The sequence below is a fragment of the Haliotis cracherodii genome, unplaced genomic scaffold (assembly GCF_022045235.1).
Source record: "Haliotis cracherodii isolate W230 unplaced genomic scaffold, xgHalCrac1.p SCAF_3, whole genome shotgun sequence".
Lineage (NCBI taxonomy): Eukaryota > Metazoa > Mollusca > Gastropoda > Lepetellida > Haliotidae > Haliotis > Haliotis cracherodii.
The window spans coordinates 60,383,275-60,398,922 of record NW_027266286.1 but is presented as its reverse complement, the minus strand read 5'-3'; the positions used below and the strand labels follow the sequence as shown (position 1 = coordinate 60,398,922).

Sequence of the window (15,648 nt, the reverse complement as noted above, 5' to 3'; positions counted from 1 at the left end):
TGTGTTTTTATTGCCTTCAGGTAAATGGGATTAACTACATCCTAAACTTGAGTACTAACTGCGGACAGCCACCATTTGTCCAAGATGGCCACTTCCTTCGCATTCCAGTCAATGACAATTACAGTGAGAAGCTGCTGCCATATTTCTACCAAGCATTCCAGTTCATTGGTGAGTAACTCACACCACATCCCACTGGTCCCCATCTTAGAAATCAGACTAAGTCAGTGTTGTCAAATTCCACGGATAAATATTCACATTTGTATGCACACAAGCTTCTTCTGACATTGAGCAACCTTGACCTTGAACACCATGTGTAGGACGCCGGCAGATCATGTTCCCAGTATTCTCCCCTAGATGAAGAGCTGAATGAAATGGTTACAGTGTGCGGCCTGTCTGATAGAGTGTCATCATTCCCCAACTGCAGCGATAGAAACTAACAGTTTTAGTCCAATCGTCCTTATGATATCATATAGCAAAACCCTCAAAAAGGCCAAATTGCTGCTAGTCCTTATGATACCTTAACTATTGGTCAGTTTGGCATGCATGGATGATGGCTCAAGCTGCAGGGGTAGGCGCCGTTTGTCAAATTCAACTACAGTGGTCCACAGCTCATTTCAGACTAATTTTGTTTAAAAACTAACTAGTCCTTATTTCTCACTGGACTTGAACTAACAGACTTGTGGCTGAGTCAAACCCTGTGTTGATAACCATGGGTACACTTGATTGTATACAAGCTGATATTTTGTGGGTGAAATTATACTACCTGTGGTTTAACATCTCTCAACCTGTGGATCTTGTTTGGTCTGAAGCACATGCAAGTGTAACCTTGAGTGACAAAAGCTTCATCTATGCTCCCTCATGAAATGAATTAACTAAACAGGAGTACAATTCGGAAACAAACAAGTTTCATCCCAATCTTCTTCTGTTAGATTTATGTATGTCAAGGAGTCCTAGTTTTAGTAATACATTTAAATTACTGAAGTCATGCATTTATCATGTCCGAAGAAAAACATATTTGAATTATAATCACAGAAGTAATCCAAGTCAGGTAATTACTTCTACTTATGCAGTACATGTTTTAAGTTTACCTCACACAAGTAGATATTTGTACCATTATTCTTGTGATTGATTAAATGATAATGATAATGAAAATGTGTACTGACCCGTGAAGATCTGCTTGCCGTAAAAGGTAACTATGCTTGTCGTAAAAGGCGTATAATGGGATCAAGTGGTCAGGTTTGCTGACTTGGTTGATGCATGTCATCCTATGCCAATTGCTTTAATCGATGCTCATGATATCAATCACTAGATTGTCTGGTCCAGATTGATTATTAACAGACTGCCGTCATATAGCTGGACTATTGCTGAGTGCGTCATTAAACAACAAACTTAAACAAAGAAAATAATGTGTACTTGTAAGGCACCAATCCCATAGGCAGGGCATGTGCTGTGAAGTGCTACTGATGGTAACTTCCACTACGTACATGTCGCTTGGTATCTGTAGTACTCACATTTGACATCTTGAAGTATCAGTCTAACATCAATGGTCACATTTTGTTCCAGACAAGGTGCGTGAGGCAAATGGCTGTGTACTGGTGCACTGCCTGGCGGGGATCTCCCGCTCACCCACACTTGCTATTGCCTACATCATGGATCACATGAAGATGTCTTCCGACGACGCCTACAGGTACCTACCACATGACACGGGTCATTGTCACACATCCAAGTAACAGGAACTCTCCATTACGTCACCTATGTTTGTACATACAGAAACCTACGGTTATAACAAACTCAGAGGGACCACTAATTTCAGTTCTTTATGACCGTAGTTCGTTATAGGCATATATACAGCAAATGGACAGGACCAAAACTACTTTGTTATATCCATCAGTTTGCTATAAGCGTCTTTGCTATAAATGTAGTTTACTGGACATTTCTTTCAAAATGTCTACCTCCAATGATTGAGAAAAAAGTACTTTTCTATTCGTATTAGCTTCTGCTGGGTGGGCAATCAATTCAGCTGTTTCTATTAGAGGTGGTTATTGTGATTTGAAACCTGTGAGTGACAAATCTGGTAGTTACCAAATTCATGGTAGAATATTTGATCTGCACATTTGTTATTTGGGAATGAGGTTGCAGTTAATGTAACGTCAATGTTATTTCTGTTTATCTTCTACTTCACAACCTGAAAGTTTTAAATTACTTCCGGGGGCACGGGTGGCCCAGTCATCTAAGGCGTCGCAGTTCGCTCTGCAGAGTTGCGTCCCTTGTGCACACCAGAAACCTATGATTGTGGGTTCGAATCCCGGTTCGCCCCGATTATGTTTTTAGGTAGGTCAGCACCATACCCGTGCTCGCAGGTTTCACAGAAGTGGTAAATGTCTAAGACCTGCATCACTTGGGGCTTTCCTCCCACATTAAGTTGACACGCCGTGATATAACTGGAATACTGTTAAAAGCGGTCTGATACCCAACTCACTCACTTAAATTTTCTTCCAATCCTTTTGATAATAAAAGACCAGGAACCCTTTTCAATGCAGTATGTATTAACTTTGAGGGTATATATCTGTATTCATTGGACATTGCAGTTCTGAATTTCTGAGACAGTGTTTAGAGACTTGAAGTGTGTCATTAACCCTCAGAGATCCCTTCTTTCTTCAGATTGTTTGTCACAGACTGATTTCTGTTGCAGGTTCGTCAAGGACAAGCGACCAACCATATCACCAAACTTTAACTTCCTTGGGCAACTTTTAGACTTTGAAAAGCAGTTGCGACAAGGTCTGAGTGAAAGTGGCAAGAAATCCCCTGATGGTGCAGCTAAGACTTACGAACATCGACCAACTCCCTTTGTGATGGATTTGCAGTTGTGTAGTCCATCCTCACCTGTAACAAAGTCTTTCAGCAGGCACCCGATCTACTTGGAAACCGGATTTCCATGTGGGGACACAACTGTGAAACTTGCAGCTTCATCGACACAGACAGCAGCAGCAGCAGCAGCAGCGGCGGCAGCAGCAGCAGCAGCAGAGGAGGCAGCACAACCAGAGGTGGAGGACCAAAGTGGACCGTGTGCAGAAAGTGGTGTTGAGAGTGTGTCCGTCTGTGCTAGCTCAGACAATCAGACAGAGGATCCTCGTCTCATTCTTCCTCTCACCTCGGACATCTCCTCCTCATGTGAACTCATGGACACAGTCACACTCAGAAAGAAGTGCGCTCATCCTCAGTCGTTATCTCTGGGTGTTCAGCAGCAAGAATCAATGCAAGTAGATTCGAGTCCAAGTGATGGGACATTTGTGAAGGATCATATGACCCTAGAGACTAAGACAATTCGTTCCACCAGAAGGAAATTCTCACTTAATCTCAGTCCAGTGACAATGAGTCCAATTTTTCCATCAGCTAGTTCACCTCAGACTCGACCAGTTTCAATGGATAGCTTTAAAGTACAGTCTCCAATGAAAAGGACATCTACGCCGAGTCGGCCTACATCTCTCGAAGGGTTATCTTTGCCTTCTTCTGAGAACAATACACCATCAACACCAAGCAAGCCGTTCTCATTGCTTGGACTGCTTCCTTCTGAAAGTAACACACCATCATCAAAATCCAAACATTTGAGGTTGCCAGGAGCAAGCTCTAGCTCAGGAGTTCCCTTTAGTCTTCAGTCACCAACGACAGCCATGGCCAAACTCAACTTCAGTCCGACACTTGCGGAGCAGATGGAAACTGTCACTGTGGAGAATGAGTCCCAGGTTCACAACTTTCCAGCTACCTCACTTGACAAACTCAGCTTCACTCCATGCCTGGCTAGTGACGACAGCCCTGGCAAGCATAAAGGAGCAGGAGCCACAAAGCGACCAATCAGCACAGCTTCAACAGATTCTAAATCCTCGGAGCCAATATCACCTATGTCCATCAGTAGTGTTAGCTCTAGCAGCAGTGCATCTGTGCCCTCGCCTGTCACTAACAAAGTTGTGTTACGCTCCAAGAAGCCATCGTCTCGGAGTTCTCCCAGTTCAAGCACCTCTCCAGTGTCAGAGACCAAATCTCTAGAACCTTCTTCACCCATGTCCATAAGTAGTAGTTCTTCTGGATCTAGTGTCACATCACCAACGGCAACGACCTCCAAGGTCATTTTACGATCTCGTGAGAACAAGGCAAAGCGACCAATGGTACGCCCCAACAGTATTGCCTTCTCTACTTATCCTACCTTCGACCTTGGCTCTGACTGTCAAGACTCGCCGACATCCGGCAGTGCGTCTCAGGATGACACGTCAGAGGCTTACATGTTACAGAACAGTAAGAAATCAAAACAGGAGGATTCAGAAAGTGACTCTTTATCAGAGAAGAAATTCAGGTGGGGCAAATACTCTGAAAGAGAAGTGTATAAACAAATCACTGCTGCAATGAATAGTGCTATGTTACGGACCAGAGTGTATGAAGCCTCTCGGAAAGCTCGCAGTTTGGACGATATATTAAGTTCCGAGGAAGGTAATGCTAGTAGTGACTGTGATTGCACAATGTTCGGGAAGATTCCACGACGCTGCGGCCCAGGCGACAGGTTCACATCTCCATCCTCATTCTTCGATCACCTTCCGTGTCGGTGTCGTGGGTCATCCGACCCGTACCAATCTAATAGCAGCATATCCTCGAGTGGCAGTCACAGCTCACTGCATGGGAGTCTGGAGATCATTCAGGTATCCTAGAGCTGCCGGACACCGTTATATGTGCAATTCGTGGACGGTCACGTTGTTGTTGTGCAGTAGTGTAGTCATACTGGGTGTTGTGAGTCTGCACGTCCTGCTCATCTTGAACATTTACCACTGCATGTTTACTTCCAACCCAGTCTCACACAACTGGAAAGGCTGCAGGAATACTTCCTGTTTATGATTTGTCTCAGTTTATGATTTTTAGCTGCTTCCTCTGTTTTTCTTGCTGTATGTAGAACCAACTTTTCACGTGTGTATATTGTTTGTTTTCCTTTATTCTTCATTGTCACTTCATACGTTGTGTTACCTCCCCTTGAATGACTTGATTGGCTTGTCTGGATTCTTCTGTTTTGTTTTTTCTTTGAGCCTTGCAGAATGAATTTTTTGCATAAAACATTGCTTGTCAGTGCTTCACTTTAAGATATTTTGGGAATGGCTGTCCTTGTGTTTTTGTCACTCTTTCTTTTGGTGAGGATTTTTTTGTATCTATTCAAGAAGTATGTCTTTATTTTCATGCATTGCCATGTCACTGTTGCATGTGTTGTCACAACATGATTCTTAAAGGGGGACTTGGCTTGGGCAAATTGACAGTCCTGGCACAACATGATTCTTAAAGGGGGACTTGGCTTGGGCAAATTGACAGTCCTGGCACAACATGATTCTCAAAGGGGGACTTGGCTTGGGCAAATTGACAGTCCTGGCACAACATGATTCTTAAAGGGGGACTTGGCTTGGGCAAATTGACAGTCCTGGCAAGTTTGGTTTAGTAATTCAAACACCGCTTTGTTATCTGCTCACTCCAATTTTATCATGTCTGCATCTGGCAGCTGTCTCAGTTGCCCAAGATGATGTCTAAGGTTCACACATCACCAATAACAATGTCTGGACCTGGGCCCACTTGCACAGAGCGATCTTAGCACTAAGATGGTCGTAACTCCCATACTTTAACATAGGCTTACAATAGTTGTAGTGCTAAGATCGCTTTGTGCAAGTCGGCCCTGGACAGAAACTGGACTCCAGACAAGCACAGTTCCCCTTTAATGTCACGAAAACAATTAGAAGAGATTAGTGCAAACTCTAGGACTTTCGTGTTGCCATTTTTGTGACAAATTTCAGCAAATTTTAATTGCAATTAGAGTTTGTTACTGTTTCCACTGTTATGTTATTTGATAGATTGACGTTTTTTTCCCATAGTTCACATTTCTGATGTGGGAGGAAAAGGTCTCACACATAGTTCAACTTGATTCACAGATTTTGATAGGATGGTAACTAATGAGAGAGCTAACATGTTTTCATTCTGTGAGTGTACATAGTACGAGAGCATGCGGCAGTGTCGCCACGATAACTCTTACCCATCTGTTACCCTTACTGTTACTTTACCCACTAGTTCATAGCCCAAGTCTAGTCAAATTTCTTTCGATCTCATAAGCTTTGCTTATAAAGGTCCTTACAGTAACAGTAAGATCTACTGAAAAGAATGTCAAGAAACAGGTTTGGGCTTGTAGACTCAAAAGTTTATGGCACCGATTGCCATCTCGTAGCCGACATTCTGGTCACAAATCTAGTAAAGGTGGTCAAGTATTAAAGCTCACTCTCGCCATTCACAGCCCATTTCTTTTACCGCTCACCCACCCAGTGTAGAAACGTTTCTGTAAGGCAAGGGATCTACCTGTGTAGTTTAGGAGATGAGAGGGTTTATATGAAATTCGAAGAGTAAGCTGGTACAATATTAATGTCAGTTGAACTTACACGTAGACAATCTGATGAAGCTTTGAACACAAGGCTAGCAGTTGATGATGCATCTACTCAGTACATTACTAAGAGGCATCGAGAAAAAGTCAGGCTTGTCACAGCAATGATCTTCAATAATTCAGTTCCAGCATCCAGGTCAAAGATTTATCGAAAAAGCTGGCATTTCTTTTCATTTTTCACTTTGAAATATTCCAAAGGTTAAGACATTGGTGACTCTTGAATTCCAGCCTCGATGTGTGTTCCCACCACTCCCTTCCCTGTGCCATGTTGTGTCCCCTGCTAATGTACTGACAGACTTTGATCTATTGCAGCTCTCCAACTTGGCTCCCCCTAGAAATCCTCAAAGCAGAAAAAGACTTGTAAGCATCAAAACATTCTTTTTGTCAGTGTTGTCTTTGCCTTGAGTTAGATGGGTTTCTTCCAATGTTTGTTTGTTTGTCATTTTGAAATAAACTGATACAATATTTCACAGTACTTCTTGCCCTTCAACACCTTTGTGACAAAAAATGTCATTCATCTGTAGCGACAAGTGTGACACATTTGGCATTCAAATAAAAGAAATACGATCCTAAAGTTTTCTTCTTTCTACATGTCTACTTTTTATACATTGAACAATGAAACTGAAAATATTTCTCTAGTTTTCTAACAGGAATCAGCCAGCGTGCATGTTTTAAATACAATCATTATTGCCTGAAAAATTACATATGAAGCAGTGTTCAAAATATGGGTGGTCAGGGGTCAGGTGTTGTAGACCATGGCTCTTATGGTATTAGAATCAAGGACCCTGAGGCTTTATTTTTCTGTCATAAGGGTTGTGAAAATAAGGACCCCTCGACTTCCGTGCCTGATTTGGAACACTGTGGAAAGAAAAGTGTATTTTGTTTTGTCAACTGTATTGTCTAACACTGTTTCTGCCTCCTCTTTGCAAGCCTCACCGCTGAGGAAGGGTAAGTGATGAGAGACTATATCAGTGTACTCAGGGGTGCTTTGTGCCTTAGTGCATGTGAGGAGGACGGCCATGTTTGGGACATTCGCCATCACAAGTATTAAGGGATCTCCCGACCAAAGGATTTGTTTTTAACTAAAAAATATTGTCAACATTTTTACTTTTCTATGTAAACGCTTAATTCTCATTGTGTTTTGTAAAGAATTTTGAGATTTTTTTACAATTTGATAAGTGGTAGTAAGTCTGCACAGATCTCTCTAGTTCACCTCATTTGATGTTTTTCTTGTGTTGTGGTTCACACTTTTATCAAAACAGTTTAGAAGTAATGGCTTGAAATTGAAAGAACCTGAATTAAGATGCTGCTAATTTGGTCCCAGATATAGTGTTCTGCATGGTAAAACCCAGAGTGATGGAGACGGAAGGCTGTCATACAGACCTCCATTCCTTGCAGTAACACAGTACACACTGCCTAATCGTTTACCCCAGTTCTCCATCCTCCCATCCCAGCATTCGAACCACTTGTCCTGCATTTGATCATAACGAAAAAGCAAGTTCAGCATTTTATAATTGTTAAATGTTTCAATTTCAAGTGAAATGCATGATGTTAAATTTTTTCATTTCAAGTTTGGGTTTCATGTAAAGGATTTAGTTTTTGATTTGTAGTAGTAACTTTATTTATAGACATTATCACAATGGTTAATTTACAATACAAGAACACTATTGCCATAATGAAGCATTGCAACAGTTTGCAGTCTACCACTAGAAATAATTCCAGGACGACACAGGTGGATGAAAGCCCATTAATGTTCAACATTTTGTAAAGATCTCTGACCTTTATGGAAGACCCTGGTTACTATATAACATCCCTGCTGTTTTCTGTTCATGTTCTTCGATACCGTATTTATCCCCATCTGGGTAGTACTTGTTAAATTAATGCAGTAAATTATCATATGTATTTTTTACCATCTATCGGCGTATCTCACTAAACTCTTATCTATAAAGGATCAGTGTTTAATTATAAATGAAAGATGTTTAATTTAGTGGTTTACTGTGAACTGTTGCTGTGTTAAAAAGACTGGGACCCACTTCACCAGATACCTCATTGAGATCAGCTGATTCCCACTCACTGATACACAGTGCACTCTCTCAATGCATGAATGGTTGTTATTATTTTCTTTAAGTTATGACAGCATATTAACTATTTACAAGTCAGCATACCAGTTGGTAATAAATTGAGACCTGAAATTGCAAGCGTTGAATGCACTTAGTGCATGCACTACAAGCATGGAGAAGTACTACACAATGGTTGTGTATCGTGATACTGTTAGTCCTTGTTCCCACAACTCTCTCTCTCTCTCTCTGTATGTCTGTGAGCCAGACTCTGCATGATGGCTGTGAACATCTACAGGAAATGTTTCATTAACCCTTTATATAGAGTACCCTGTGCTGACTGCGCTCCTGTGTGATGTTCTCCACTGGCTAGAACACAATGGGTTAATAACAAGACATGTGACAATAAGAGAGCTGTATCACAACCAAATTGTTATTTCACCCTGTATTTCCTGGTCAGAATATGTAAACTGTACACACATGGTCACTCACAACATACCTGTTGTTTTTAATGGGCCCTAATTATGAATAATGTTTTATCGGAGCTCTACATTTCCTGTGGATAGAATGGTGCTGTTCTAACCCAGGTCAAACAGCCAGGGACCAATCACTTTCGAGCTGAAGTAATCCAAAAGACTAAATGTTTATAAAAATGTTCTTATGGAGAACACAAAGTTGTCCTAATTAACTGTATAAGAGTAAGTAAAGAAACTGAAATTTTCTCCTTGCTTTCTGTACAGTTTGTCCACTGATCCTTTTGTGGTCCAACATTGTCTGTTTTCCCCCATCTTTCTGAGGCAAGAGAGTCTACTGACTATAAAAGTCCAGTAGTATAAGTAAGTCCAGTTTCCACTCTTGCCAACTTAGGCTGGCATTATGGAGTTGTATTTTGGCTGGACTAAAGAGTCAATGAATACTCAAATGAAAAATTGCGGAATGAAATCGACATCCAGTTCATAAAGCCGATTTCGGTCAATTGCTGGATTTGCAAAACATGTGTCTGTCAACTTAGCATCAACAGATATTTTCCAAGTCTTTTTTCCAATGTTTTTACTCAAGGTGCTCACATGATTTGATGTACTTCGGTAAGTAAGATCTGTTTTATTACGAAATAGATCTTGATTATCAATCAGATCGTCTTGACTGGGCACCACCATTTTGTTGGAAGCAAATGCAAGTAATATGAGAGGTGGAATCTGATTTGTCAATAGGCGGGACATAGATGGGACATTACTTGTAACAGCCACTTGTGGCGCTACGACTGAACCCAGAAATTCCGTCCTAGTTCAGCAAAGATGGGAACTAGACTTTTAAAGTCAGTTAACTCCCTTGCCTTGGGAAGATGGTTTTCCCCTACACAGAGAGGATTTGAGGCCACAGATGTTTCTAGAAAACTGGTCATTGTGGAGAGTTGGTGAAGACAAGAACCTTGTGATTTGTTACCTCTATACATAGTTCAGGTTAGCTGTGATCGTTGGAATGTACAGGAGAGTGTTTTATCTAAAATGACTCATGAATGTTGCAAGATTGTTGTTGAATGTTTACTGTCCCACTGTTCTTCACCATCTATATTCTATTTACTGATGTATCGGTCATGTGATAAATTGTTTTGTAAGTGATAATGTGATGGTTCATAGTTATATTAACATTGTTTGTATTTCAAAAGAAATGTCACTTTTATGAAATAAGATGTATTTCTACAACTGGCTGTAGACAGGCAATGATGAGATGTTTGTCCTCTATCGTCTTCAGACTTCACATGAGCATATGTAAGGAAAACTGCACAGTGCCACATTCTTTGATGCTGTTGGCTATTGATGAAAACCATTGGCGCTCTATATATACCGTATTACACCACGAACCATTTTGTCCCAATCCTCCAGGTTTTCTTCAACTATACATGAGATTTTGCTGGTCAGAAAACAGACTTTTATTCTGACCTTGTCCTTGATAGGAAATGACGCTTTGATAATATATACTGCTCAAAAGAAATAAAAGGACACCCGATTCTTTCATATTACTATAGTTATGTCATGACCTCTTAGTCTGTGAAAACATTTCTTTAAAATAATTCTTTCTTTCTTTTTCGAAAGAACCTTACCTCCTCTGGTGTGGAATCAAGGAAACTAGATTTGCCAAGGCTTTTAGTGAAAAACAAATAAATATATATATATATTTAAGTATCACAGTCATGGCCCAGGACTAGGCATGACAGATTAACTATAGTTATATGAACGAAATGGGTGTTATTTAACTTCTTTTGAAAAGTATATAAAGCTTCATTTTAAGGAAGAGAATTTATGGATGTCAACTTCTTTAAAAGATTTGGAGGAACACATCATTTTGGAGTATATGCCCACCCGTTCATCAGGTGATGAAGGAGTTAGCACATACATGTACTCCGAAACGTGTTCACCAAAATAAAGAAGTCGACATCCATGAATTCTTTTCCTTATGCCTTTCAAAGTCAAGTTTCATTTTGTGTTAATAAAAAGAAACCGATTGAGATTCTACAAATGGTACAACAGTGGTGTATTGTATATTCCGTACCACTAGCTCTCATCAGTGCAGTTCTACTGTATATGTTCCATGCTGTTTCCCCAGGCTACAACAGCCAGATCTCGTGTGCTAGGTAAGAGGGACAATGTATCATGCACGTTACATGTCATTGTACATACATGTATAGGTACAAGGGAAGATGGATATCTACCGTATTTCCCCATCTTCATCTCCACTATATTCAGCTACGGTGTATACCTGGTGTATACCTTGTACATGCCAGTAATTTATTTTTTACACATTGGCAACCCTAGCAGTATTTTGCTATTGTCTTTGGAACTGTTTGATACCCAAGTAGAATTGTTGTGGGCGTATCCTCACTCTCCCAGTGGACACTGTCTAGTCTCTTTGTAGATATCTCTGTATATGTATGAATGGTTTATAGCAAATCAACCCTTTATCCTGACACTGTGACTAGTGACCCGCCTGGAAGGCTGTGTAGTGGGAGGGAGGGGGCAACACATCGGATTCACAAGTATTTTTCACGAATCCATTATTTTTGTACACTTAAGCGTCATACCTCTCAACTACTTCATTCAGTAACACTTACAGACAAGGTACCGGTACTGACATTTTGAAAATGTCACTGAAATTTTGGACACACTCATTTCCAGATTGTTATTCTCCAAGACATCTTGAATCAAGATTCTTAATATACACAACATTTTGTATTTTGTCAATTGTTAATTAATCAGCATTAATTTTGTCAAAACACTTTTTCACAATGCTGTAAAACATGGAACTGTTTTGAAACGATTTTTCTTTCAAGTTCTCAGCTGATATGAAAATTAATCAAAACCCAGTCATGTCTCTATAAGTATAAAATATGCATGCCTGACTGTTTTCACTGTCTTTTCATTCATTGTTGAATATTGTGAACATTATGGGCTGTGCAGTTAAATGTATATACCATGAAAGGATGTCTCCTATTTTGTAAAGCCGCCAGAATGTGATTATTCTGGGATTGTGATAGACAAGGAAACTGCTGCATACAAGAGGGAGATGACGCTGCTGTCTTGCATCACAGGATCTTCGTACCACCTCATATCATCCTCTGTTATCACACTTGAAATGTTTGTGATGGACGTACGGACAACTCCGCGACATCTGTGCATCTCAATGATCTCATGTGCACTTGCTGCTAGGCTTCTACATGGAGGAACCACCGTTGCTTTGAGCTGTTGCTGAATTATTGTTGAGCTTATTTTGTCTTTTGTTTGGTTGGGAGAATGGTGATGTGAAATCACATCTCCGTATTTGTTGAGTTTTTCTGACACATTTGTTTAGAACTCGTAGGTCAGTTCAATTTGCAAAACAAGAGCAAGGCTAGGGCTCCACTGGGAATTTCAAATGTTAAAGTTGCGGAAAACGTTGAAATATTGGTATGAAAATTATCAGACTTGTTCAAATTGCTAACATCTAGCCTTTTTTCTTTCTTATGCTTGCAAGTTTTGGACTTCGATATAACCGAATTCCAAATTGTGGCTAAATGAGTGAAAATGGGACAATTCTCCAACTTCCAAGAGAAAATCTGTGTATGAGTAAGTCTGTGACACCAGATGAATTTTGTTTGTACTGTTCATAGCTACATCTACTTAGTAATCAGCTTGGGGAAAAGTCTTGTCATGTCCAAACATTAGAAAAATGCTTCCTCAAAACCTTGAAAGTCAACCTGATACATTTTCACCTTACCATGCAAAGTCTAATTTTCATTCATACAGACCAATTTCATAACTTTGATTCTGATTTGCAAAGGCTTTCCTCATTTCCTAAATTAGGCATATCTCATTGGCAAAAAGCGCCCTAATCAACGTAGCTTTTTCTTTCTAGAAGGCAAAACTAAATCCAATAGAGTTTTACAGATCTGCTTCTTTAGGATATCTTTTGCACAGTTTAAGGGTTGGTTTTGCTCAACAAAATGATTAAGTCGGTTGTTTGTTACATGACAGCTCATTATAAGGATGTATCTTTAGCAGAATGTTCCCATTCAGAGATATGTGTTTCAGTGTAGTAAGCACATTGGTTGTTTAGATGGTGTTAGATCAATTGAATATACCACGAACTACAGCACTTTGATATGGCATCGGCACACACTGTTGTTTTAGACATACACAATAGATTTGTAGTCTTGATGTTAACATCTGAATTCAGAAGAAAAACAAGAATTTATATGAAATCAGATACATTGAGAAGATTTGTATTAAATGTCTGGGTAACTATCACTGAATGTGATATGATATTTGAAGAATTACATGGGATACAAATATTGACAATTTTGTTTTTATTGGCTGTTGTAGGCTATTGTTATTATTAAGTGTCCCCTGAAACGAGCAATCATGTGGATGTTGTCAGCATGTGGACTGGAACACAGGGAAAGCAAATTCAGTGTACACCAGTCACATGAAGTGTTTCAATGTAGTAGACCACTCAAACATATTGAAAAGAGAAAAGGCTCTTTATCCCAGTTTTTATTAATTATATCCAGACCATTTTTATTTCTTGTTTTTGTTGATTTTCTTGCCCAGTATACTACAGTTCTGGAAGCAGTTTGCTGGTCAGTTATAAATAAAGCGACAAAACCCTTTCCATATCCAATATAGGTCGATTGTATGATTCCGACTATATCATGAGCATGTGTTTATGAATCAATATCAAGTAGTAATGATACCAAGTGTAAAAGTCATGTTTTTCTTGTTAGACTTTGATCAATAAATTGAAATTTTGATTGATTTTATGGTAAATGAAGAGAAAAAACCACTTAGTTTGACATTTTTTTTTATTTGAAATAGGCATACTTTTGAAAGTACAGTGTTTTGATTTCATTTCAGGAAACTTACGAAATAAGAACGAATAATTTCAAAGTGTTGTTTAACAACCTTTGTGATAAATATAGCCTTTCACAACATCCAGGTGATACTGCCAGCAATGCTCACTGAAATGTAGAACTATGTGTTTCATTACATGTTCCTTGTCCCTGACTGCTGTGTGTATAGAAGATGATCCTCCACATCAGAGAGATGATAGGTCCACGTATTGCACAGTTGTGTATCAGCATCCTCAGTTCCCTGCTCTGTCATTGGGCGATCTTATGTCATGGGCATACCTCACACACTACTCCATCATCATCAGGGAGTCTCAGTATAGACAGTCAACTCCAGATAGGACTCGACAAATGAAATTCTGTTAGTATGGCCATAATGAATATTTAGAAGTGGTTTATGTTATATTATTTGAATTCTTTGAAATGTGCCTTTTCTTTCTGGACAAGTGCTCTTGCTGTGTCAGTGGGCAACTGTCACTGTGATGCAATGAGTTTTAGGGAGTTTGGGCAGAAGTTGATTCGGAAGGAAACTTGGACATCTTCTTTGTGGCCTTGTCTGAAATTTGCTATTCTTATGAACAATAACATTATTACCATTGTATAGCTGAGGGCTCCTTATATGCAACACTGTTGTATCTCGAGTTGACTGTACTGTGCTCTGTCTATACATTTTCACACCTGAACAATCTATGCATACCAACCTGATACCTTCTTAATCTGAATAGAACTGATAAAAGTCTATTTTTGGTGATCAGTGGAACCAGCACAACAGTCATTAAAGAAATGAGTAGTGTGTTAGGTATGTTCCATGCTGTCCTTTAAGTGTTGACCCAGTGTGTTACATTGTTATCTGTTGCTGCTTCATTCCCCAGACCCCAACTCATCTCACCCTTGTCACATGACTCCATCTCACCCTTCTGTCACAGCTCTTCATCTCACCCTTGTCACATGACTCCATCTCACCCTCTTGTCACAGCTCTTCATCTCACCCTTGTCACATGAATTCATCTCACCTTTTTGTCACAGCTCTTCATCTCACCCTTGTCACATGACTTCATCTCACCCTACTGTCACAGATGATTTTATGTCGCCCTTCTCTCACAGAGGAAGTCATCTCACCCTTGTCACTACGCTTCATCTCACCCTTTTGTCATATTGGACCTCATTTCACCCTGCTGTCAGAGGTCTTTTTCACCCTTCTGCAACAGAGGACTTCATCTCACCCTTCTGTCACAGGACTTATCCTCACCCTTCTGTCACAGAGGACTTGATTTCCCCCTCCTGTAGCAGAGGACCTCATTTGACCCCTCCTGTCAAGGGTGTCTCTTCATTTGTGTGTGATAATGCATCTCTAATGACAGAAACAGGTTGGATAGATTGGTGACAATTTTCTATTGTTTCTTGGTGTCAGATCCTTGTTACTGAATTTATCAGATTTTATTCATCAGTTGTAATATATGGTGGTGTGGTTATCAATAAAATATCTTTGCAATAAAATGAATATATGTCTTTTTTCTGCCAGTAACAAAATGCTTTCTCATTTTGAGTGAGTGAATAGTTAATCACACAACAGGAAAGGGACAGCAGTAGGGTTCCAGCCCATGAGAATAAAGAGCCAGGGTTCAACAGAACAGTACATTTGACATCAGCAAGGCAGAGCTCACAGATGATCTCCCTTCTCCCTGCCCATCTATGCACTAGTTACTGGTATAGTAAGCAGTCATTGTAACCACTGACTGAGGTACTGAGGACCTATTTTA

The 15,648-nt window shown here is 39.9% G+C and overlaps 1 protein-coding gene across 3 annotated transcripts in view; it reads left to right on the top strand.

Moving 5' to 3' along the window:
• LOC139474479 (dual specificity protein phosphatase 16-like) overlaps nucleotides 1-15,371 on the top strand; it is a 75,592-nt gene extending 60,221 nt beyond the window's left edge. For 2 of the 3 annotated variants that reach the window (XM_071257517.1, XM_071257516.1), the window contains exons 6-9: nucleotides 21-168; nucleotides 1,564-1,687; nucleotides 2,693-4,688; nucleotides 6,764-15,371. In XM_071257517.1, the coding sequence (XP_071113618.1) occupies nucleotides 21-168; nucleotides 1,564-1,687; nucleotides 2,693-4,688; nucleotides 6,764-6,856 (2,361 nt within the window). In that variant the 3' untranslated portion in view covers nucleotides 6,857-15,371. The remainder of the gene's footprint in view (nucleotides 1-20; nucleotides 169-1,563; nucleotides 1,688-2,692; nucleotides 4,689-6,763) is intronic. The other variant, XM_071257518.1, reaches the window with a different exon arrangement.
• The last annotated feature ends 277 nt before the right edge of the window (nucleotides 15,372-15,648 follow it).